General features: G+C 39.9%; 1 protein-coding gene across 1 annotated transcript in view; it reads left to right on the top strand.

Moving 5' to 3' along the window:
- FKBP15 (FKBP prolyl isomerase family member 15) overlaps positions 1-25,892 on the top strand; it is a gene marked incomplete at both ends in the record, with an annotated part of 48,674 nt that overhangs the window by 6,941 nt on the left and 15,841 nt on the right. The window contains 16 exons of the mRNA XM_084236625.1: positions 5,284-5,368; positions 5,815-5,884; positions 9,823-9,897; positions 10,179-10,277; positions 11,141-11,290; positions 11,990-12,058; positions 13,130-13,276; positions 15,337-15,479; positions 15,951-16,008; positions 18,086-18,193; positions 20,508-20,610; positions 21,077-21,183; positions 22,349-22,463; positions 24,128-24,237; positions 24,535-24,642; positions 25,066-25,160. Of these exons, the coding sequence (XP_084092751.1) occupies positions 5,284-5,368; positions 5,815-5,884; positions 9,823-9,897; positions 10,179-10,277; positions 11,141-11,290; positions 11,990-12,058; positions 13,130-13,276; positions 15,337-15,479; positions 15,951-16,008; positions 18,086-18,193; positions 20,508-20,610; positions 21,077-21,183; positions 22,349-22,463; positions 24,128-24,237; positions 24,535-24,642; positions 25,066-25,160 (1,642 nt within the window). The remainder of the gene's footprint in view (positions 1-5,283; positions 5,369-5,814; positions 5,885-9,822; positions 9,898-10,178; positions 10,278-11,140; positions 11,291-11,989; positions 12,059-13,129; positions 13,277-15,336; positions 15,480-15,950; positions 16,009-18,085; positions 18,194-20,507; positions 20,611-21,076; positions 21,184-22,348; positions 22,464-24,127; positions 24,238-24,534; positions 24,643-25,065; positions 25,161-25,892) is intronic.

Raw genomic sequence — 25,892 nt, 5'->3', positions numbered from 1 at the left:
CTCCAAGCATGGAGATAACAATAAAATCCACGACTCTGCAAAATTTCTTTTTTGATTAAAAAAAGTTCAGGAAAGCAATTTTCACATCAAGATGAGCAATAGGAAAGTATCAAAGTCAAACTTCTTATAGCTATAAGGACAATGAGTGCAAGGAACAGAACAATATCCCTTCAATGAGAGCTCTAGCTCATTGAGAATGTTTCTTACTGAATAGAGAAAAACTATAACCAATAGCTATTTGTTATATTAATATCAAGAAAATAATATATGAAATGAGAATTAGAATTTCCCAGAAATGAGAGGCAAAATTAGCAATGTATGAAAATTATTTCAGAAATGAAGACTAAGCTAGAAAGAACTCAGGAATGGACAAAACAGACTGTGCCTTAGAAAACAGTAGGTTAACAGGAAGAATTTTTTTTTTTTTACTAAAGCTATAAAAAAAAATGAAAAGAAAGTGACAAATATTGAAGTTGGGAAAGAAGATTCATTATCAGAAAAATAGATTTTCCTGAAACTGAAAACAAAAGCAGGAGGAAATGAACAAATACTAAAAGATGTAATTCAAGAAAACTTTGCATGGGAAAAAAATTAGAAATTGCATATTAAAAGAAGTTCTCATGAGTTGGAATTCAAGAATGAGCAATACTGATTTCAAAAAGATCATAATGCTGTGTCAATCAGAGGATCACATGATTGTGGGCATCTGACTCTCTTATCCCACTGGCGTATCCTTGAACACCCTTGCCTTTCCAGGGGATAAGATAGGGAGCAGAGTTGTGCACTGGGACACATTAAGTAACCTGAGGGAGGACGCTAGGCTAACCTCAGGGAGATAACAGTTTTTCTCAGTGTCCCAGACTTGTCCTGATAACCAAACTCTGGCCTTGGTTACTTTTGTTCTGCCATCAGTGACTTCCCAGCAGAAAAGTTTTATTGTACGGGCTCACCTCAGAAATACTGCAGTTTGGTTTGAGACTTCTGCCACCAAGAGAATATTGTGAGTCACACAGTTCTTTTTTGTTTCCCAGTACGTACTAAGTTATGTTACACTACCTGTAGTCTATAAGTATGCAGTAGCTATGTTTTAAAAGAAACCAATGTCCGTACCTTATTATAAAATGCTTTATAGCTGTAAATGTTAACTATCATCTGAGCTGTTGGAAAAATGGTGCTGATAGGCACTCCATACAGGGTTGCCACAAACCTTTAATTTGTAAAGAACACAGTAACTGAAACATGATAAAGTGAAGTATAATAAAGTGAGGTATGCTCATAGTATTATATACAACTGGAAAATACAGATTAAGTTAAAAACTATGTTGTAACAACCCAACTAAAACATGGACAAAAGACATAAATAGACATTTCTCCAAAAAATGGGCCATTTAGATGGCCCACAGACACATATAAAAATGTTCACCATCACTTATTACAAGGGAAATGCAACTCAAAACTACTGTGAGATATCACCTCACCCCAATGAGAAAGGCCTGTGTCAAAAAGAATTAAAACAGCATACATTGGCGAAAAGGTTGAGAAAAAGGAACCCTCATCCACTGTTGATGGCAATGTAATTTGGTGTAGCCTATACAAATATGGAGATACCTTAAAAAATAAAAAATGTAAACACCATATCCTATGGCAAAACCATTGCTAGGTATTTACCCAAAGAATATGAAAAGATTTAAGTCCTCCTAGGTTCATAGTGTTATAGGGCAGTCCCGATACAAAACGGGTTGCCTGACTGTGGGTCCTCACCCGCGCACTTAAAAGGACTTATCAATACTCTACTGCAGGCACACACGAAAGGTTAATAAAAGGTTTATTTACAAGGGAAGGACAAATGAGGAAATGTACAACTCAGGGAGAAAAGTGGGAGACAAAGTTTTAAATGCATCCTACCCGATCCGCTGATCTGGAATCCCAAATGGCGCTCTGAGAGCTGGCCGCGAGCCAGGAGCCATGAAGCCAGGAGGCGAGCGAAAGAGCGAGCCTCCCAAAGCCCACGTGTTTGGTTTTTATACCAAATCTGGCTGCTTAACTCCACCCTCAGGTCCCAGCCACCTTCCCTTTGGTGGTGACGGGATTTGTCTTTCCCAATGTCCTGATGGCTTTGGTCTGGAGTGGGGGTGGGGTCCACAAAGCCTGCATGGAATTAGCTCAGGACATCCTTTCCCCCTAACAATTGTAGCATTATCCTCAATAGTCAAGTTATGGAACCAACCTAAGTGCCCTGCGACAGACAATTGATAAAGAAATTATGGAATATATACTCAGTGGAATACTACTCAGCTATTAAAAATGATAAGACAATGCCTTTGGAACAAAATGGATGGATCTTCCAAGTGAAATAAGTCAAAAAATGAAAGACAGGTACCACACGGTCTCACTTATATGTGGAATATAAATAACCAAAGAATACCTACTGGCAAAGCACAGCAAAAACTATTCTTAGACTGAAAAATACACTGGTTACCAGAGGAAGTGGGGGGAGGTAGGAGGGGATGGGGAAGGAAGGACATAGGAGATTGTGTGGAAATTTTGGTGAAGGGTGAGTGAAGCATCCACACATATAGAGGTATGAAAATGTACCCCCCCAAATTAAATAGACATGTAAATGACTTACAGGTTAATAATACAATAAAATAAAAACTATGTTGTAGGTCTTACAAAATGATAAAACTAAGATCACTAGGCTAGGCAAATAAACCATAGAAATGGGCACGTCTTTACAACAACAAAACAAATGGCCAATAGAAATCTATTGAAAATGTTAAATTTCTGCTTTCCTGTATTTAGTAAATGCAAATGGACAAAAAAAAAAAAAAAAAAAAAAACCAGTGAGATGACTTTCCCCTTTTCCCTACTGCCCCTATCAAATACTCATGAAGATTTCAAAAGGTAGTTGTGGTCTTGTCCTCAGGGGTGTAACAGCAGGCATACTCACCGCAGGTGGGAATGTAAACAGGAATGACATTTCTCAAGGGCATTTGGACAGGACCATTCAAGCTTTTTATGCCCCTTTATTCCATAATCCCATTTTTAGAAATTTATTCTAAGAAATTAGAGTCACACATAAAAATGTGTGTTTTTAAGAGATGCTCACTGTGGTGTTATTTATAATAAACTAAAAGCAGTCTAAGCGGTGGAACCTTAGAGTAGAAAAGTTTAGGCTGGAAGGTCTCACAAAGACAGACATCAGAGGTTGGGGTAGTGATGATTAATGAATCTTGGACTAAACCTGGCTGTGGAAGTTTCCAGGAATCTAGGTAGTGTCAGAAAAGATCAGCCACAGGTAGGGGCAGAGTATTATCTATTGATCTTAGAAGACCAACCCAATCTGACCCCAGTGCAATAATTTCCACAATAATTCCTTCAAAAAACATTATAAAGGAACACCCTTGCCCTGGCAAATGCAGTTCTTATTCCTTAAGACTGCCCTTCTGTGTCTATGCAGGTATCTCTTTCCTTTTTTCCTTTCCTCAGTAAACTAGCTGTGTGCTGATGAATGGGAACTGCTGAATTCTTTCTCAGAGGGACCCAAGAACCCCATGCCCCAAACCCTGTCACCCAAATTCCATCATAAGGAAGTGACAGACAGAAGGAAATTGGATGCATTGGTAGTTATAGACACTAAAGAACATTTTTAAGATTAGTTTGTTTTGGAGACTGTTTTGAAGAGTATAAGGAAATGCTTATAGTAAAATAGAATAAGAGATTGTCAGATTACAGGAAAGATAAAAGAACTGCAAAGTTTATATGATAGGGAAAGAACTGTTGTAGAGCAACCCCGATACAAAACGGGGTGCCTGACTGTGGGTCCTCACCCGCGCGCTTAAAAGGACTTATTAATGTTCTACTGCAGGCACACGTGAAAGGTTAATAAAAGGTTTATTTACAAGGGAAGGGGAAATGAGGAAATGTACAGCTCTGGGAGAAAAGTGGGAGACAAAGTTTTAAATGAGTCCTACCCGATCCGCCGATCAGGAATCCCAAAATGGCGCTCTCAGAGTTGGCCGCCAGCCAGGAGCGGTGAAGCCAGGAGGCGAGCAATCACGAGCCAGAGAGCGAGCAAGGCCCACGTGTTTGGTTTTTATATCCAACCTGGCTGCCCAACTCCACCCTCAGGTCCCAGCCACCCTTCCCTTGGTGGTGATGGGATTTGTCTTCCCCAATGTCCTGATGGCTTTAGTCTGGAGTGGGGGTGGAGTCCACAAAGCCTGTATGAGATTATCTCAGGACATCCTTTCCCCCTAACAGGACTAGCAGTGAATACAGCAAATTGCTAACATTTGTTTTTGGATGGTGAGCGTATGGTCATTTTTTTTTTTAAAGATTTATTTATTTATTTATACAAGCACTGGGTATAGTCAAAAGCGTGGAAGGGTGAGAGAATTCACCAGAGCCAGAACGGGGAGCAGAGCATGCAGAAGGACCAAAGTACACTGCTGAGGGGAGCAGTGGGTGGCAGGAGAGGTCTGGGCACCAATGTGGGACCCTCCTCCAGTGGCCGGGGAGCAGCCGGGGATCGAACCAGCGCTGCAGAGGCTGCGGGCAGCTTCGCAACCTAGCGCTCAACTGCTGTGCCACTGGGGAGGCCCACGTATGGTCATTTTTTTAAGTTTTCTACCATGTATATTTAGTCTGTTATCTGAAAAAAATAATACTTTAAACAAAATTCAACTGAGTATTTAATATTTCATTGGTTTTCTTCAACCATTTGCAGATCTGCAACATCATTCCTATATAGCAGATAGCAAGGAGCTCTGAGAAGCTGTACGAAGTGGAAGCCTTGTAGGCAGAAGGGGCAGGGAATGAGAAAGACACACTAGGCAAAAGAGCAGGCTGATTATTGCAAGTTTCCTTTCCTTTAGGCTAGGTCAGGGTCTATTAGGCATTTTACTCACTGCTGATAAGGCAATACGTGATTGGTTTAACATTCCATTTGTGGGAGAGCCAAAACTGTAATTAAGGTACATCTCAGTTTGGTGAGGAGGGGTGGGGGTAAGATCTTAGTATGAAAAACTCTATTTGGGGGCCTGTTTTGTTATTTTTAACAATACTAAAAAAAAAAAAAAGATACTTTTGAAATAAGATTTTGGTTGTTCAGTTTCCTCATCCCCAGGCCAGGTCATATTGATTGGTGGCTGTAATGACCAATAACACTTAAGAAATTGTTTATCACTAAGGCACAAGAAGAATTTTGAAGCTGGTTTAATGGTGAGAAATCCGTTTGAAGCACAAAGTGAATGACAGCTTTCTTTCCTTCTTCATCTTCAGGAAATCAGGCTACACCAAAAACCACACCCACCACAAAAGGCACTTCCACAGTACTGGTTGCAACAGCAGTCCATGCTTATCGATAGTAAGTAGCAGAGAAGGAATGCTTTGTGAGGTTGGGGGTGGGTTAATAAGCTCATATCCTTTTTTCTGTAAGCCTCTGTTCTTTGCAAAATAACTACTTAGTCCTTTCATAGACAAGTATCAGTAATGCTTTTTAGCATTTCAGTTTTTCACAGTTCTGCACATAAGATTTTGAGGAACCATATCTTCTCTTGCTAGGAAGTTCTTGTCTTCTCAATTCCTCCCTTTTTAAGTACTCAAAGAAAGCTACTCCCCTGAGATACCTTGACAATAGATGTTTAAAGAATAAAGAAGTTGTATAAGAGCTTTAAATTATAAACTGCTCACCTTTGTCCCCTTCTGAAGACTAAATGACCTGCTTCCCTTCTTCTATATGGCAGAAAAGAAAGCTGGTTCTGTTTTAATTTAAGGAAGTATTAATATGTGTTGTTTTTCTTGCTTCTCAAGCACAAATGGTCAATATTTAAAGCAGGGCAAGTTTGGTGCTGCAGTCCTGGGGAATCACACAGCCAGAGAGGTAAGAATTGGCCTATTGTCTCACGTATATTCAAGTGTTGCAAATCATATCGATGAGCTGGTTTTTATTTGGCTTGCTCCTCCCATGTCAGAGGATTAAAATGATTGCATTTAATGTGAATTTAAATACTAGGTATATAGCAACACTTAGAGCTGCTTTTTACTATTGTGCATTAAAACATCCAGGGACTCAAAATCCCTACGTTTGATATTTGTGGTAAGGACTTCACTTAAGAATCTGGAGAATTTTAGAGTAAATCGTTTAGCAAGCACAATTCTTAGGTAATGAATGACACTTACTGCACTACTGAAAGCATAACATCTCTGTGCCTGCCTTAATGACCAGTGTTTATCTTTGAAAGTTTGATTATAAGATAAGCAGTTAATCACACAGTGTAATGTGGTTTGGGTCAAAAAGATGTGGCTAGAAGCACCAAGACTGATTTCCTTATATGGAAATAGTGCTTCAAATTCTGTTCCAGGGCCTCCCCGGTGGCGCAGCTGTTGAGCGCTGGGTTGCGAAGCTGCCCGCGGCCTCTGCAGCGCCGGTTCGATCCCCGGCTGCTCCCCGGCCCCGGAGGAGGGTCCCACATGGCGCGCAGACCTCTCCTGCCGCCCGCTGCTCCCCTCAGCAGTGTACTTCGGTCCTTCTGCCTGCTCTGCTCCCCGCTCTGGCTCTGGTGAATTCTCTCACCCTCCCGCGCTTCTGACTGTACCCAGTGCATGTATAAACAAAACAAACAAACAAACCAGCAAACAAATAAATAAAGCATGCCTCTATAAAAAAAAAAAAAATAAAAAAATAAAAAATTAAAAAAAAAAATTAAAAAAAAAAAAATTCTGTTCCAGAAGGTTTGGAACATTATTGGAATCAATAAAAGAAATTATAGAATTTCAGAGTCCAGAGAGCATGAAGTTCATGTTCCTCAGAAACTCTTGAGTCATGGAAATAAGATTGTAACAGGGTAGTCCCCAGGAAAGGGGGAGGTTACAGGTTCCCTGCCCCACCAAAGGGAGGGTGGAGCTGAGCAGGGAAAGAAGAAACTGCAGAGGAAGGTAGGAAGCAGGAGGGAGAGCCAGAAGGAGACCTGGAGGAGGCATATGGAGCCAAGAGACACATGAAGAAACTGCACTTGCCTTTTGGTCATTGACTGGTTAACACAGATGTGGGTGAGAGACCCGTGGGGAGGTCAATGGCAGTTTTTGTCTTGATTTTGATTTTTCTCTTTTCCCTCCAGACTTGTCTGGTTGTTTCTCATCCTTTTCTGTGGGTCCCCACTGGAAGATGTTTTGGACTTGTGGCAGGCTTTGGGGCCTTGCTCTGGGCCAATCCCATTTGGATGGACTTTTGCCCACAAGGGAATGGGTAACTTTGGGTGCTTGATTTAGAAACTATATTCTTTGCTTTTCCTGTATTGTTTCCTAATTGTATTAAAGTTCCTTCCAATTACAGTATCATATGTTTTGTGTTGATGCGGCAGATGGCAGAACCTAGAGCAGGCAGGTTTGCGGGGCCTGGGGTCCCCCTGTCCCTGCCCTGTAACAGATTTGGTGCCCCATGTTGGGTGCCAAACTGTTACAGGGCAGCCCTGATATAAAACTGTGTTGCCTGACTGTGGGTCCTCACCCATGTCCTTAAAAAGGACTTATTGCTCTACTGCAGGCACACACAAAAGGTTAATAAAAGGTTTTTTACAAGGGGAGGGGAAATGAGGAAATGTACAACTCAGGGAGAAAAGAGGGAAATAAAGTCTTAAATGAGACCTACCCTTTCCGCTGCCCTGGAATCCCAATGGCACTCTGAGAGCTGGCTGCGAGCTACGAGCCGTGAAGCCAAGAGGAGGGAGAGAGACCCCCAAGACCCACGTGTCTGGTTGTATACCAAACCTGGCTGCTTAACTCCACCCTCAGGTCCCAGCAATCTTCCCTTTGGTGGTGACGGGATTTGTCTCTCCCAATGTCTTGATGGCTTTGGTCTGAAGTGGGGGTGGAGTCCACAAAGCCTGTATGGAATTAGCTCAGGACATCCTTTCCCCCAACAAGATGATCGTCCAGGCTGTAATATAGTAGACAGCACTCATTTGTATTCAAACAGAGAAACAAAAAACTGAATTATGAAAAATTGGAAACACATAAAAACAGTAAGACAGAATAATGAACCTTCAAATATCCATTAACTAGCTTCTCTTACTTAATGTGAACCCCAGCCTGTATTCTTCTCCTACTCAGATTATTTTGATTAAACTCTAGGACACCATCCTACCTGTAACTATTTCAGAGTGTATTTCTAAAAGATAATTTTTTTAATATAGCCAGTATGCTGTGATCACATCTGAAAACCCCCCACAATACTTCTTTAACCTTATTTATGACTAGTGTTCCAATTTCCCTGGTTATTTAAACTTTTTATTTATTTATTTATTTATTTATTTATTTATTAAAATGTAGTGTATTTTTTTTAAAGATTTATTTATTTTTTTTTTATTTATACAAGCACTGGGTACAATCAGAAGCGTGGGAGGGTGAGAGAATTCACCAGAGCCAGAGTGGGGAACAGAACAGGCAGACTGATGTAACACACTGCTGAGGGGAGCAGAGGGCACGGCATGTCGCACCATGTGGGACCCTCGCTGGTGGCTGGGGATTGAACTGGCGCTACAGAGGCTGTGGGCAGCTTCGCAGTCCAGCGCTCAACCGCTGTGCCACCAGGGGAGGCCCAAACTTTTTTTTTTTTTTTCCACAATTGGTATCAATCAGTACCATGCAATTGCTCACTCTGTCCCTAAAATCTTTCATTTTCCTTTCAGCAGTAAATTAATGTTATCTCTCATGTTGTTCTCCTTTCTGTTGGTCGGAGTGTGCCGGCTTTGTGACGGGGAAGGGTAACAGGGTTCTGAGCTTCCCTCTCTTTTCATCCTATTTTGTGGCTACCTTCCTCTTTGGGCAGTTTACCAGAGTCGCCCGTTTATCTTGTGTGTCCCGGTTCTCGCAGGGACCTGCAGCTTTTCCTCCCTATTAACTGTTTTTATGGGAGGACTTACTTGTAAGGTTTCTCTGCTGCCGTGTTGATCCTCCTCCTGTCTCTCATTTTGTTATGTTAGCAATTATCAGTGGTTATTGTCCAGATTTATTTTTGGTTCATTAAGATTTTACAAATCTGGTATTGGAACTTGTACAATTGTAAAAATTATATTCATTGGACAGTTGTGGAAATGGGGCCTAGATGAACTAAAATTTCATTGAGAGAAGAGCCAGTGAGCTGAGTATTTCCTACCCTTGAACTTGCTAATGCGTAGGAGTAGATTGAGCATCAGGTATGGTGCAAGCAGAGACTTCTGGGGGAGAAACCTAGAGAAGCTTCAAACAGAAGTTTGGTTTTCCCCCAGGGGACATTTACCTGCAAAATTTACCCCCTCATGGTGTAGAAATTCAGAGACTGTGCCAGAAAAGCAAAGAGAAAGTTTTGTGGTCTTCATTACTTTCCCACAATTGGTGTTCCACTTCTTTACATCTTTGCCAACATTTCATTATACACCACCACCATCCCCCACCCCCCCACCCCCGCTTTTTTAATTGTTGCCAACCTAGTAGGTGTGAAGTGGTACCTTATTGTGGTTTTAATTTCCATTACCCTAATGACTAATGGTATTGAGCACCTTTTCAAGTGCTTGTTGGCCATTTGTATATCTCTTACTTACCTCTTATTTATTTACCAACAAAAGACATTGCTAATTACAATTAAAGACTAAGGCTAAAATGAGAAGAGATTAAAAATGGATAGTGAAAAAATACCAATTAAAGTCCAAGCTTGAAGGGATGAACTGAGTTTTGACTTTTATGCCTATGTGGAGCACAACCCGCAACATCTTATTGCTGAGTTTACACTGCCTTTTAACTTTCTATTCTCTTTTTTTTCTGCTCATCTTTGCTTGAGTACAGTATCGGATTCTTCTCTATATCAGTCAACAACAGCCAGTTACTGTTGCCAAGATTCATCTGAACTTTGAACTAATGGTAAGAATTCCTATATTTGAATCTTTTCCTCTTTTGAGAAAGGTTTATTGTGGGAATTAGATCTGCTGCTTCAGCCCTGGGTGTCCATGTGGCTGTCTTAACAGAGCCTCTCAAAAAAGTCTTTGACTACCTTCCTGGAATGTGGACTAAGAGGGTATTGGTGGAGGGTGGAAGGGAATCTTTCTTTGACTCCACTCCAGGAAGGCCTTTCTCTGTGAGTTTAGGCAGATCTACCTGCTGTGCTGCCTGTAGTTAAATCACCCTAACATCTCTCTCCCCAGGTTCGGCCCAATAACTATAGCACCTTTTATGATGACCAGAGACAGAACTGGTCCATTATGTTTGAGTCAGAAAAGGCCGCTGTGGAATTCAATAAACAGGTAATACCATCTTAATCTTCTTGGAAAAGCTGAATATGCGTCTGGATTTCCATGATTTTGGGGAAATATATGGAAAACTCAAAGAGCTATATTTTGTTAGTGACAAGTATAAAAAACCCACTAAATTGGTCACTTGAACCTCTTGTATTTCAGGGAAATAATAGTAATACTGAAATTGCTTGGGAATGAGACTAACAGAAAAAAAGTATAAACTTAAAATACCACTCCATAAATTCTCTTATAGAATAAATGAAACTGTCTTTGAAAAATGATGTTCTAAAAATATTTTAAAAAGTTATGTGATCATTTTAGAAAATTTAGAAAAGCATTAAAAAATCATAATCTTTCTACCCTACCAGGGTTAACATGCTTCTTTTTTTCTATGCGGAAATGCCTTTTGACATTTTTTAGAAGCTCCTTTTTCTTTCCTAAACAATGAAGCTGTAAATCAGTATGGTAATGCTAGTTAACATTTATTGTGTACTTGCTGTTACCTGCCAGGTGCTGTGCCAAATCTATTTATATTAACTCTATCTTCATAACCACCCTAGCAGATATACAAAGATTTTGTTTCTGTTTTGTAATAGCCGTCTGTAAAGTTCACAGATTTTAAGTTATTTGGCTGAAGTCACAAGTTAATAAGTGGCAGGGCCCCATTTGAATCCAGACAGTCTGACTCCACAGCCCTACTCTTATGCACCTTGATTCCTAGCAAAGATTACTGACTTTGGAAATGCTTACTTCTAAATTTGTAATCTGTTTTGTTAGTGGATGCAACTGTTTGATAAAGAACATTAGCAATAGTGGAGTAAATACTTACTGAGCTTAAACTAAATGTATGTGGCTTTGATTTTGTCTTGCAGGTATGCATTGCCAAGTGTAACAGCACTCCTTCCCTGGACGTAGTGCTCTCACAGGACCTCATTGTAACAGAAGGCCCTGCTGTCGAAGTTGGAGATTCTTTGGAAGTAGCTTATACCAGCTGGTTCCTTCAGAATCACGTGCTGGGCCAGGTTAGAAAATGTACTCTGCACATTCTTTCATAATTTAAGTAGCATAAGAGCTATTCAAATGTAAGGTATTGCTTGAATGCCTGCTGTTGTTCAACAGAAATCTTTTAGGAGCCCTGCTTTAGTCACTAGACTGTTTTGGGTCTATACTCATGAAATGCTAATGTATAAGATCTGCTTGGTACCTTTTGTTTCTTTTATTTATCGAAAATGGAAACTAGTTTCCCAAGTATTACTTTTGGAAACTGTGTATGTCTTGCTAAACTTGTATATATTCTTGTGGAATTATACTTTTTAGACCTTCGTCACAGTTGATTCTCTGTTTTTCATAGGGTAGATACTAAATAGGTTGGGTTAATTGTGTTTTAATATGACTAAGCATTCAAAGGTAGTGTGATGATAGAAAGAACTTAGGGTATGAGTCAAAAAAAATGTGGGTTCAGGACCTCCCTGGTGGCGCAGGGGTTAAAAACAGTGCTATCAAGCCATCACCAGCCACTGCAGCATGATAGTGAGTGTGATAACTCCCTTTAGCCTCAACATGGTCCTGTCTTTTCAGGTTTTTTAAGAACTATTTTCCTAGTGTGTTTGACTTTCTTTATGCCAGAGGTACTATGCTGGTATGTAGAAAATGACAATCATAATGATTATTAATATTATTTTTGAAATTGACTGATCTTATTTACTTTGTTCCAATTGCAGGTTTTTGATTCTACTGCTAACAAAGATAAGTTGCTTCGTCTGAAATTAGGGTCAGGAAAAGTCATCAAGGTAGATGCTTAAAGGTGTTCTTATTTGTTTATTGGTTGTAATAAACTTAATTTAGATTAAACTTTGTAAAAATTTCTAACCTGGATATCTTTGGTTTGGTTAAAAGATTGGAGGAGAAAAATGCATTTGGGAGACTTTTGCCTATCAGATAATAATAAATTGAAGATGGGTACATTTCTTTTCTCTAGCCCCTACCCTTGGATTTTCTCCTTGTGACTATAATGAAATTATTAGATCCTTCCTATAGCCTATTAGAGGAAGAGGTGATACAGATTCTTCTAGTAGTCTTATCACAGTGGGTGCGTCTCACCTGATTGGTATACAGTGAACCAGCATTTCCCAAACTTTGTGGGAGGCATAACAGGAGGAAAATTGGTATTGGAGACCAAGGACCTGGGTTCAGGTTGTGAATTTTTTCTTTATCAACTGTGTATCTTGTAAAATATAGAGCATTTTATTGTATGAGCACACGTTGATGCATACTGAAGTACTCATTCATCCATGTGGCATAAAGGTTTTCACTGTGCCTTTGGTTATAACTCATTTTTCCCAGATTCATTTGGAGGCTTTTTTGTATTGCCCATAGCAATTAAGGCTAGTTGTAGTGTTGAGTCCTGACTTAACAAGTTACTGTGATCTTGGGCTAGTTATCTAACCTCCCTAACCTCAGTTTTCTCATCCCTAAAATCGGGGTGATGCTGTTAACCTTATGAGGTTATTTTGGGATTAAGCAACATAATGCAAGTAAAACATTTGCCATTTAGAAAAATGTGTTTAGAAAATGGTAGTTCATTTCATTTTAATGCCAGTCTTCTATTCCCTCCGCCCTGATTTTCTTATATTATCTAAGATAAGTATATTTCAACCACCCCTATTTATGCCTTCTTTTACAATGAATTTAAATGCAGTATTCTAGATATTATAATTAATGGAAGTGAGAGAGTTGAATTTGATCTCCCTCCATTGGTACAAACCTGAAAGTGTATGAATGAAAACTGATGATCCTGTACTTTTGTTTGTCTTATAAAGAGTGTGTGTCTGATGAGCTTTCCCCTTCTCTGATTCCTAAAGGGCTGGGAGGATGGAATGCTGGGCATGAAAAAAGGAGGGAAGCGGCTGCTTATCATCCCTCCAGCCTGTGCTGTTGGCTCTGAGGGAGTAATAGGATGGACTCCATCAACAGATTCAGTCCTGGTGTTTGAGGTGGAGATTAAGCGGGTGAGTGAAATTGTGCTGTGTTGTATTGATGAGTCCTTTTAGTTAGTTTAGTATAATGAATAAATAATGAATAAATAAATATATTACAACCAGGTTTGAAGACATATTTGTTGGCTTGTTTGTTTTTAAGTAGAAGTGTTATAGTTGGAAAGAACAACAGCTTTGGAATCTAAGGTCCAAGGTTTATGTCCTTCCTGGCTCTGTTCAGAGTTTTTAGTGGTTGTGACCAAGCAAATTCTGCAAAATGGTGTTTCCTACCAAATGTACATACCTTTTGACATAGTAATTCCATGGCTACAAATTTATTCTATCACTATATTCATGTTAAGTATACAAATAAATCAATAAGGTAGGTAGGTAGATAGACAGATAGGCATGCAGGCAGACATAGTTTCTCCCTCTGTCACATTATTTTTATTTTTTTAAAGATTTATTTATTTATTTATTTATTTATTTATATAAGCACTGGGTACAGTCAGAAGCATGGGAGAGTAACAGAATTCACCAGAGCCAGAGCAGGGAACAGAACAGGCAGATTGATGAAATACACTGCTGAGGGGAGCAGCAGGTGCGCGGCAGGAGCGGTCTGCGCGCCATGTGGGACTCTTGCCAGCGGCCAGGGATTGAACCGGCGCTGCAGAGGCTGCGGGCAGCTTTGCAGCCCAGTGCTCAACCGCTGCGCCACTGGGGAGGCCCATGCCACATTATTTTTAATATTAGAAAGCTGGAAACATCCTAAGTGTCCATCAATAAGAAACTGTTAAATTATGATTTTTTTCATAGAGTATACTTTTATGTAGCTCTTAGAGAATATCCAAAACCTAGTAAGGGAAAGACGTTAAGTTACAAAACAATGTAGATAGTAGTCTCATGTGTATATCTGTATACAAACACATATACACACATCCATATACATGAACTTGTACAAACATGTACATAAAATACGTAGAGAGACACTTATAAATACACATTTATGCCTATGCATTTATAAAAATTTCTGGAAATATTCAAAGAAATGATTCAAAGCATTTTCTTTGAAGAATGGAGATGGAGTTTAGAAGCTTTGACTTTTTTATACTCTACATTCATATACCATTTAAAAACTATCATAAATATATATAATTTCCATAAGAAAAATTATAACTGTGGTTAATTAACATTACATACCACCCCACAGATAATGTATGTATGAAATAGTATACCCACACTTCCAACATTGTCATTGCCGATTAAACTTAATACAGTGGGACCTCCCTGGTGGCACAAAGGTTAAATCTCAGCACAATGAATCTATCAGCAACCACTGCAGCATGAGTTAGATCACCAGGCAGGAAGCTACCCACATCGTGGAGCAGACCTCTCTTGTCTTGCCCGTTGCTCCCTTCAGCAGTGTATTTCGTCAGTCTGCCTGGTCTGTTACCCGCTCTGGCTCTGGTGAATTCTCTCATCCTCCTACGCTTCTGACTGCACCCAGTGCTTGTATAAATAAATAAATCTTTAAAAATAAAATAAATAAAAGATTTATTTATTTATGCATACAAGAGCTGGGATACAGGCCAGAGATGCGGAGGGCGAGAGGATTCACCAGAGACAGAGTGGGGAACAGACCAGGCAGACTGACTAAAATACACTGCTGAGGGGAGCAGCAGACGAGACAGAGGAGAGGTCTGCCTCGCCATGTGGATTGCTCCCTGGCTGGCCAGGCATCGAACTCAGAGGCTCTGAGCACTTGGCCTTGACTGTCAGGATTCTGAAAAGAGAAGAAAGTCACAAAAAAAAAAAAAAAAATCACTGTAATCAGGTTCCTTACCTTCAATAAGCTCTACCCCTTTGGATCTTGGTTTAAAGATCCAAAGCCTCTGATCTGTGCTCAGAGGCTACGGATTTTTTCATAGTGCTCTGCTTAACCCCTTGCGCCACCAGGGAGGCCCTATCTACTTTTTGATTTGCCTGCAATGAACAAGTAATAACTTGTGTAATGAAGAGTATGTAAAATGAAAGGCAGATTGAGCGGAGGGTGCCTTTTGGTAGCCCATTCCCCTGTGCTTGATCTTTCCCAGGTGAAGTTAGCTAAAGAGTGTGCCTCTGAAGGACACAGTGTCAGTTCCCAGAATTCTGCAGCCTCTTCTCCGGTCCCTAGTGCTGACGGCCTCTCTGCTGATCCTGCTGTGTCACCTTCCACATCGGTGCCTTTTAAATCAGGGTAAGATGCTGACTCATGTCAGGTTCTTTTATTACCCATAAAAAGATTACTAGAGGATTTCAAAAATACAATATAGTTAGAAACTCATTTTAAATAACTGGGAAATATGGAATGAAAGAAATGAGGAAAATATTTTTATTAGATTTTTCTGACTAGAGAATTAATGCTCATAGACTATAAAACTTCTAACTCAGTTATTAAGAATACTTGCCACACTCTGGAAGAAAGTTGAGCAGAGGGCATAAATACAAATATATATCCAAGGGAAAACACATGAATAATAAGCATTTGGGTGGAAAATTGTTAATTCTCACTAGTATTCAAGGATTATACAACTTAGGAAGAGTTAAAATACTGTTCCACAGCCATTATGGCAAACTGTTAAAAGACGATTTAAAAGTTTGTTCAGTATAACCTGGATTCATGGTTATGGATTGTTTTCATCTCAGGGTGTATATTCTTTGCTTTCAGCGAGCCAGCTCTTCGTACCAAATCTAATTCCCTCAGTGAACAGCTTACAGTAAGTACAGTGAGTATGTGAGTCTGTCTTCCTCACCCCCAGTTTTTTGAAATGGTTTCATAAGCCTCAGGTATGGTAGGTTAGAGGGGGGAAAATCTGGGAACTAATGGGTTAGGCTAGAAATCAGTCTTTATTCATTTCCCCTTCCTTGAAAGTCACCACAAATTAGCTTCCTGGGTACAGGCCTTTATTGTTATAATGTGGCCTTGAGAAAATTGTCTAACTTATCTGAAACATCACTAGAGTGAAACTGATGATTAATTTCTCCCCACCCATAGTTATTTGTTTGCATTCAACCCAAAGAAGAAATTACTAAACAAATAATTGATCTGCTGTGTGTAAAAAGTGATCTTTAAGCCCAGAAGATTAAGGTAAAGAATCAAAAAAAAATTGAAAATCATTTATAATCTCAGATCTTCAAACAACCACAAAAATGACCTAGTACTAGTTCTGTTGTACTCTCTAGATATTGTTATTCATTTCTAAGCTTCAATTAACTTCTGACAGACTAGTTTCCAACATTTTTTTTTTATTTTGTTTTTTTTTCCATTGAGGCAAAATTCATATAAAATTAACCATCTTTTGTCCTTTTACACTTAGGTTTTTATTTTTTTGTTGGCACAGTTGAGTCAGGATAGCAAGATACACATTGAGAATACTCACTCCTACCCTGTCCCTGTCCACCCTCTTCATTTCATTCCCCCTTAGGTGCAACCACATTTATTCATTTCTTATGTATATTCTTTCAGTGTTTTTTTATGCAAATGTAAGCAAACAGGAAGGTCTATTTTATTTTCCCCCTTTCATACACACAGTAGTGTGCTATGTAATAATGTAACTTGTATATTTACATGCTGCAATATATATAACAATATCTTTACATGTTAGCATGTAGAAAACTTAGCTTCCTGGGCCTCCCTGGTAGCCTAGAGGTTAAGTCTCAGGGCTATCACTGCTGTAGCCTGAGTTCAATCCACAGCCAGGTCGCTGACCGTTATGTGACACAGCAGACGTCTCCTGTCTGACTTGCGGCTTCCCTTCCCTTAGCTGTGTATTTCAGTAAACCCTTCTGTTCTACTCCCACTCTGTCTCTGGTGAATCATCTCACCCCCCTGTACCTCTGGCCTATACCCCAGTTCTTCTATGCAAAAAATAACATTTAAAAAAAGAAGCAAGCAAGCTTAGCTTCCTTACATATTTTTTATCTGTGGATCACATTTCATTGCGTCCTTTTCATAAACTCAACTGTTTTTTTTTTTTTCTTTTTTTTTTTCTTTTAAACTCAACTGTTTTTGATGTGTGTCTCCATTAGGGAAAAACAAACACCCACTCCCAGTATATGTACTTCGAGTAGATAAAGTACTCTCAATCCCTGTAAATAAGATTAATGACTTATGATTGCCTAGAAGTAATTTAAAAGTAGAGGTTGTGATTCTTGCTAAACCAAATAGATCATGGACTACCTCAGAGGTATGTGTTCTCTGTTCTGAGGGTGGACTTTTTTTTTTTTTCCCTTATATATTTGTTGAAGTGGTGAGACCACATTTCTACTCAATTTAAAAAAGAAACCTTCTGGAGTTCAGATGTTGAAGACTGCACTTTGGACCAGTTAGTGGATGCCTTGGCTTCTGCACAGAAGCTAGTGTTACAGAGTAGCAGTAACTCTGACTACTTAGTCAGAGTTAAGTGAACCTGAATTTAAAGCAAAGATCTCCTTTTTCTCTCTCCAAATCTTTTTTGAATGGTTGTTGAGAAAGGTACTATCATCTAAACTGTTTCCCTCCTTTAATCTGTTCTTTAGTTTTTCATCCGTAAAATGAGAATAATTATACCTGGTAGGGAGACTTGACTGAAATGAAGTAGCTTATAGGAAGCCACTTTGTCCCTTTCCAAACATATAGGGAATTAGTTTTACTACTATTGTTGTGACCCATGTATGCTTGTAGGAAAGAAATCTTTAATTCTCATTTTCTAGAATATATGGCAGAGGATTTAAACCAAGATCCAAAGGGGTAGAGCTGATTGAAGGTAAGGAACCTGATTACAGTGAATTTTTTTTTTTTTTGTGACTTTCTTCTCTTTTCAGAATCCTGACACAGTCAAGGCCAAGTTGATCTCTCGGATGGCCAAAATGGGTCAGCCCATGTTGCCCATTCTCCCACCACAGCTGGATTCCAATGATTCAGAAATTGAAGTATGTCCCTTTGCTGTATTAGAATAAACAGTGCATATATTGCTATCTTCTGTACCTTTGGTTGAAATTAATTTTTCTGCCTCTGACCCAGAATCACAATAAAGAGAACTTATATTCAAAATGATACAGTTGGGTGGGAATTGTTACTTAGAGCCTATATTAAACTTTACAGATTGGTGGTGTTGGTACATGTATTTCTCCTGTAACTAGGAGATAAGGAGGCAATTCCATACATCAGCCACAAGAACTGGGAAGTTTGAAGTTGATTTTAGATACTGACAATAGTATCTAAAAATTCCTTTTCAGGCAACATGGTGCTCAATTCATATTTATTTATTGACTGTTTAGATCCTTTTGGGAAATATTGATAGTCCCACTGATATTACTAAAGATTACACTGACAGAGCATATGGACTTTGTATGTGGTGTGATTTTTTTTTTTTTTTTAAAGATTTATTTATTTATTTATTTATACAAGCACGGGAGGGTGAGAGAATTCACCAGAGCCAGAGCGGGGAGCAGAGCAGGCAGAAGGACCGAAGCACACTGCTGAGGGGAGCAGCGGGCGGCAGGAGAGGTCTGCGCGCCATGTGGGACCCTCCTCCGGTGGCCGGGGAGCAGCCGGGGATCGAACCAGCGCTGCAGAGGCCGCGAGCAGCTTCGCAACCCAGCGTTCAACCGCTGCGCCACCGGGGAGGCCCGTGATTTTTTTTTTTTGAAGTACAGGAATTTTGTTATAATCAAATCTGTATGTTTCTTAAACTTTTTCATCTTTACAGCTAAAACAATTATCAGGAATTTGGTATATGATATGAGTAGCTTAATTATGAGTTAATTTTTTCCCCATAGGTTTGCTCTTTATTAAATAGAACTACCCTTTAGCAACTTAATTAGAGCACATTGATTTTTAAGATTCTTTCACTTTGATGTAAAAAAAGCAAATGTGATGTTCTTGAGAAAGATAGGCTTTATTTTTCACAATTTTGTTTTATTTCTTCTTGGAATAATCCAAAGTAGATTAATTTAAAAATTTAAAACAGGATAGGATTTCTGGGACCTGTTGTCACAGTATTTTTTATCTGGCTTCTGAAAATGAGATTTAGATAAGATAATAATTCTTATAAAAAATATAAGTCCTGCTTATTCATTATAGAATCATTTAAATTATAAATAAAAACATTTAATAAAAAGATCAGTTTCACAGAAATGCATAGTACATTTCTAAAGATATCAAGAAACAAGGGGAATTTCTAAAGTATAAATATCAGAGGTTTTTTTATTTTTTAAGATTTATTTATTTATGCGTACAAGAGCTGGGGTACAGGCCAGAGATGTGGGAGGTGAGAGGATTCACCAGAGACAGAGCGGGGAACAGAACAGGCAGACTGACTGAAATACACTGCTGAGGGGAGCAGTGGACGAGGCAGGAGAGGTCTGCTGCGCCATGTGGGTTGCTCCCTGGCTGGCCGGGGATCGAACTCATACTGCAGAGGCTACGGATTGCTTCATAGTGCGGTGTTTAACCCACCACCAGGGAGGCCCATATCAGAGATTTTAGTCCTTGAACTGTAGCATAGCAGATTATAGTCAATGTATATTGTGCCTAGAGATTTTCTTTTCCTTTCATGAATTGGGAAGATGTTTGTAGAATAACTTTGTTTAGAATTACAGTAGGGAGCACAGCTCATTGATTTTCTTAAAAAAGAAAAAAAGAATAGGGAGAAAACACCAAAACTAGATTATCCAAAAACAGCATGGTTATAAGGCACAGGGAATCCTACTCTTACCCGATTTTCATTGAAAACCTGGAGATTATTGTACCTAGGGCACTTGAAGATTATTTGTACCTGGAATATCTGTAGATTATTTGTACCTGGAGTACCTGGAGATTATTTAGCAGAGGAGGAAAGTCTAGATGATTTCTGGGGATTCTCTGCAAGAGAGTTCTCTTCTGTGGGAACAGATTAGGTTCATCTTAAAGTAGCTACGGAGCTGGAAAATGACACATTCTGAAGAACAGTGTAGCTGCTTCAGACAACAAAGCATCAACAACTTACAATCCTTAAGGAAATCAACTATTTCATAAGAAATTTCATTTGCTATGATTTGCAGGGAAGAGGGGGCTTAATATGTTACAAAATGAATTGGTCTCTGCCCATAACCCTCCCCCTAAACTCTTGCCTTTCTGCTTGCCTTTTCTTCCTCCTCTTTGCCTAAATCACTGTAAGCAGATTTAGGGTGGACATGCAACCTCAGGCTTTGATTAAGGACTGATATACCTAGTAACCAAAAGTGATGCTTGGGCCTGTTTCAGGATATGAATGCTCTTCGAGGAGCCGGGCAGCCCTTAGCTACTCCGTCTCTCCAGCCCTCTCTTCAGCCAGTCCATCCAGTATTACCACAGATGACTTCACAAGGTAAGTGGAACTCTTTGAGCCTCTGGGGCCTTGAATTGAGTCAGCACCAACGATACCATCACTGTTCCTTCAATTGTTAAGCAGCATTGTTTAGTATTGAGAACTGAACTAGTGTGTAAAACTTGTCCATTTGTCCCTGGGTGGGGCATTTTCAGATGTGGCAATATAGCTGGTCTGCTCGCTGTAGTGCATTGTCAGTTTGGAAATCTGCACTCAGCTAATGAGACCTCTCCCTGTGTGTAGTTTTGTACTTCCTGTCAGCTCATGGGATCACAGGACTTAGTCAGATGAAGCCCAGAATACCCCATTTCCTCCCACTGACCCATTGTGAGGTCTCCAGTAGAGTTGGTTTTAGGAGACTGAGGAAATTGGTCAAGTTTGGAGTGTGTTGAAGCGAAGATGCTGGTCCAGACTCTTACCAGAAGCAAGGAATGGGTAATAGGGACAACTTTTTGCTTTGTCTTAGCACCTCAGCCACCTGTTTCTGGGCTCCAAACACCCTCTGCTGCCTTAATGGCCATCGCACCTCTCGATTCCCACCCAGCTGTATCTGGAAATACCCAGTCCTTTCAGGTAACTTTTTAAAACCATATCTGTTATAAAGCTATAATTTATTGTAGTTCTAGGCTGTCTCTTCTTTCTGTACAATTCATAGAATACCAATTTCCCACATTCAAAGTTTATAATTTTTCCCCTTCCTAAAACATCCCTTCTCCATCTTTTTAACCAAGCAAAGAATTTTCTGCCTTATAGGCTGTTGTAAAGACTGAATGCAGGGGGCCTCCCCGGTGGCGCAGCGGTTGAGCCCTGGGTTGCGAAGCTGCCCGCGGCCTTTGCAGTGCCGGTTCGATCCCCGGCTGCTCCCCGCCCTGCTCCCTGCTCTGGCTCTGGTGAATTCTCTCACCCTCCCGTGCTTCTGACTGTACCCAGTGCTTGTATAAAATAAATAAAAATAAATCTTTAAAAAAAAAAAAAAGACTGAATGCTGGAACAAGCAAAGCACCTGGTGTAAGACTTGGCACACAGAAAAGGCCCGATCAGTGCTTATCTCCTCTTCTCACACTTGTCTAGTTGAGGGGTATAGTCACGTCTTCTGTATTCTTCTGTGTTCACAGAGCTGATGGGCTAAGATTCTGCACTAAAATCAGCAGAAGAGTTCTGGGTTGAGATGGAGACTCTGGAAAATACAGCTGGGCTTTGCTCTCTAGTTACAGGTTTTCCTACTATCCGAAAGTTGAGTGTTCCTATTTGGTATGATTTAGTAGGTTGGTTATTTTTGTTTTACAGCTGAGTTGAGCAAGGTTCAGAGGGTATTGAGAGCTCTTGGTCACCCATATATGCATACAAGAATCTAGGAGAGAAAGGTATCCTTTAGCAACAGGCAGCTTTAGTTTGAAAACTCAGTAAACACTTTCCTTTTACCTCAGCGGAAACTAAGCAGAGTTTGCTTAGTATTAAAATTTCTTAATACCTGCTTAATTAAGTCATTCCACCAGAGGACTGGGTAGTGACCTGAGACACCTTTCCCTTGCTTTTTGAGTAGGACTTCAGTGACCAGGTACCACTGGGTTACGCAGGTAACTCTCCTACTGCTTTTCTTAGTACTGAGCTCCAGTTGCATTCATTTCCAACTTCAATAAGTTTGAGTCTCCTTTTGAGTATCCACTTTATTCATCCAAGACAAAACAGAAAAGATGTGACTGTTTTATAAACCAGCTATAACTTGGCATTTTCTCAGCCCTATGCAGGTTTGCCAGCTTATGCTTATCCCCAGGCATCCGCAGTCACCTCGCAGCTGCAGCCCGTGCGGCCCTTGTACCCTGCGTCTCTCTCTCAGGCACCTCATTTTCAAGGTAGGAAGCAATCCCCTCAGCTTCTCATCTTCCACTCTTGCTATGCTCTCCTTCCTCCCCTCTGTTTTTCATTTATATTCCAATAGTTCTGTACCCTATTTTTCTTTTTTAAACAGCTTTGTGGAAATACCACACATATCATATGATCCACTCATCCTAAGTGTACAAATAAGGACTTTTAGTAAGTTTATAGACTTGCACAATCTTCACCACAGTCCAACTTTAGAACACTTGTTATTCCCCCCAAACCACTCATGCCACTTTCTGTGTTGTTTCTTGAATTTTCTCCTGCCAAGTTTTTTAGTCTTCTGTCAGCATGGTTAGAGTTTATAAAAGATAATAAATGAGGGCCTCCCTGGTGGCTCAAGGGGTTAAGCATTGCACTATAAGGCAGTTTGCAGCTTCTGCAGCAAGAGTTCGAAAAACCCATGCCAGCCAGGGAGCAGCCCACATGGCACAGCAGACCTTTCCTGTCTCGCCTGCTGCAGTGTATTTCAGTCAGTCTGCCTGTTCTATTCCCCACTCTGTCTCTGGTGAATCCTCTCACCCTCCATATCTCTGGCCTGTACCCCAGCTCTTGTATGCATAAATAAATCTTTTTTAAAAAAAGATAATAAATGAGTGAAATGTGGGAGGAAATTAGGAAAAAGCAAGATGACTGTTGGTGGGTGTTCAGTGTCGTAACTGAAAGCTGTTTTTAAAAATTTTGTTTAATTATGAAAATAATGTGTTATAAAAGAAGTAAAATATTATAAAAGGGTATAAAGTGAGAAGTTACTGTCCTCCATCATGGAAACCCCTGATCATAGGAAGCTGTTGTAAACAGTTCACAAATCTTGTGTGCAAGTACAAGTAGTTATCTTGTGTAAAAAACCAAAACAAAATAAATATAAGCAGCTGGGGTAGAGCCCTGCCTTATTATTCTGAAATTTGTCTTTTGCTCATTTATCCTTCCTGGTGTTAGGACAGTGGTAGGAATAGCAACTATACCCTACTATATAATTTGTGGTTCCTTGAATGAGCGTTCCTTGAATGTAGCCTTTGTCTGGAAGCCCTGTTTCTCTTCCATGGGGGAAACCATCAGATCTGCCATCTGTCTCCTCTGCGAAGCCTTTCCTGATTGTGTCCATACCGCCCTCTCACCTCCCAGCCACCTAACTGGTATTTGTGTCACCAAAGAGTAAATCTTGCTTTTCTCTGTGCTCCTCTTGTATCTTGTCCATTTTTTGCACTTTAAACACTCTTTTGTAATGATCTGTTACTATATGGGTTTCCCCACCAGACGGAGCTGGCCAAGAACAGAAAACTGTTTTATTCTTTGCTGTATTCCTGGCATCTGGTATAATGCCTGGCATGTAGTTGGATAAATGGGAAGCAATCGAGCTGCTAGTGCCAAGGCAGGCCAAAGTGGGCACAGTAGTGCCCTTGGACCAGACTGTAGCCCTTGCTATATCTTGCGAAGCACAGCTAGTTATTACCAATTTTGCAAGCCCTTTTATCTCCTTTTCCACATTGTCTCCTGACTGTGAATCACCCATAGCACTTCCTACTATCTGAAAGTGTTGATTTCCTTCTTTCCTCTTCTGAAAGAGCTATTGGCATTTCCCCATGCAGTATTCTCTGCTCCAGTTTCCTAAGTTTCTTTTTGACTTATGTCTGTTTAGGATCTGGTGACATGGCTTCATTTCTCATGACTGAAGCCCGGCAACATAATACTGAAATTCGAATGGCAGTAAGCAAAGTGGCTGATAAAATGGATCATCTCATGACTAAGGTGACGGAGTGAAGGGTCCGGAATAGGTGGAAAGTGGGGGTACTGACGGGGTACAAAATGGGACAGCCGAGGTTATAGATCTGTTTTTCCTTGGCTTCCCGTGTTCACAGTGTTTAATAGTTACTTCTCTAAAAGGATAGTTATTATCTTGGGATCCAGTTAGTGGAAAAGTTGAGCTTTCTATAGAGAATCTCAAAAACTCATCATCCCCTTCAAAAAGAGTGGTCAAATACTGGGTAAATTCTGTTTCTCCACTTAAAGATTTCTCATCAGGTCTTTTGGGCATCACTTTCATAGGTTGACGAGTTACAGAAGCACAGTACTGGCAATTCCCTGCTCATTCCTAGCATGTCAGTTACCATGGAAACAAGCATGATTATGAGCAACATCCAGCGAATTATTCAGGTGAGGGGTGTGGGAACAGAGCACTCAGTCTAGAAGTCTGCCCAGGCTCCTTCCCCAAATGCACTGCCCTTCAAACATTTACTCCAGAAGCAGAGAGTGTGTGATAAACATGACACTGAGTTAAGAAATTCTGGACAATCTGTTATTGCTTAATTTGGCTCAAGTGACTCTCACTGTGTAGTCAGGACACTTTTTTTGACCATATTTTAGAATTTTGCTTCATTTTAAAGCGTTAATATGCTGAGTCCATTGAACATAATGATTTGTAGCCATGAAGTATTATTTGATGTGTTGGTGTAAGTATTCTCTGCATGTGGTCCTTTATTAGTTTAGTCTAGTTTTTCATCTAAAACATAATTGTGTCACCTGTTGATTCCACTTTACCTGGCACGCCTCTCTTAAATTTGTGTATTTTGAATTTAGGAAAATGAAAGATTAAAGCAAGAAATCCTTGAGAAGAGCAGTCGGATAGAAGAACAAAATGACAAGATTAGTGAACTAATTGAACGAAATCAGAGGTAATGACAGGTACGGGGCACTGGCTCGGATGGACAAAATGCCCAAGTTAATGGACATGTTTGTTTAGGGCACTTTATTTGTATTGTGTTGCTTTTTTCCCGACTATCATGTGAATGATTGCTTTTCTGAGAGACATTTCAGTAAAAACTCGGTAGGCTGTGATGTAAGGCAGACCTGTGTTTGATTTCTGGCTTGCTTCACTTTTTGTGTACTTTGCATTTTTTTTTTTTATTTATTCCTTCTGGCCCTAGTTTTCTTATCTGTAAAAGTGGTATTAATACTTAAAAATCTGTGGTGCCAACTGTTCTCTCTTCTGTGTGTACGATTTTATCAACCAGAATGTCTAATTGCCATGTAAATCCCAATTTTGTAATTCTTTATATTCTTCCAAAGATTTGGAGGGCCCAGAGGAACATATCACAGTATATAGAAGTTTACTTTAAAAATTATATCTCAGCTCTGGTGTCTCTTTCCACATTTTGGGGTGGCAATGGGGGAAGGAAGCCACCTTGCAGTCTTCCTAATTTTCTCTTTTCTCATTCCTTTTCACCACCCACCCTTCAATTCCACTCCTCTTCACCTAAATTCAAAGCCTTCACCTCTGTTCCAAGATTTTCTTCCAGACACAATTAGCACAAATCTAAGGAAAGTAAAATGCTTTCAGACTTTTTGCTGAAGGTGTAGAACCATGTTGTGAGGACAGAATGTGTGGGGTTGTGCCTGCTTTACAT

Source organism: Talpa europaea (assembly GCF_964194135.1).
Source record: "Talpa europaea genome assembly, chromosome: 7".
In the NCBI taxonomy this organism is placed as follows: domain Eukaryota; kingdom Metazoa; phylum Chordata; class Mammalia; order Eulipotyphla; family Talpidae; genus Talpa; species Talpa europaea.
Note: the sequence above shows the minus strand (reverse complement) of the source record. Positions and strands in the feature narration are given on the sequence as shown.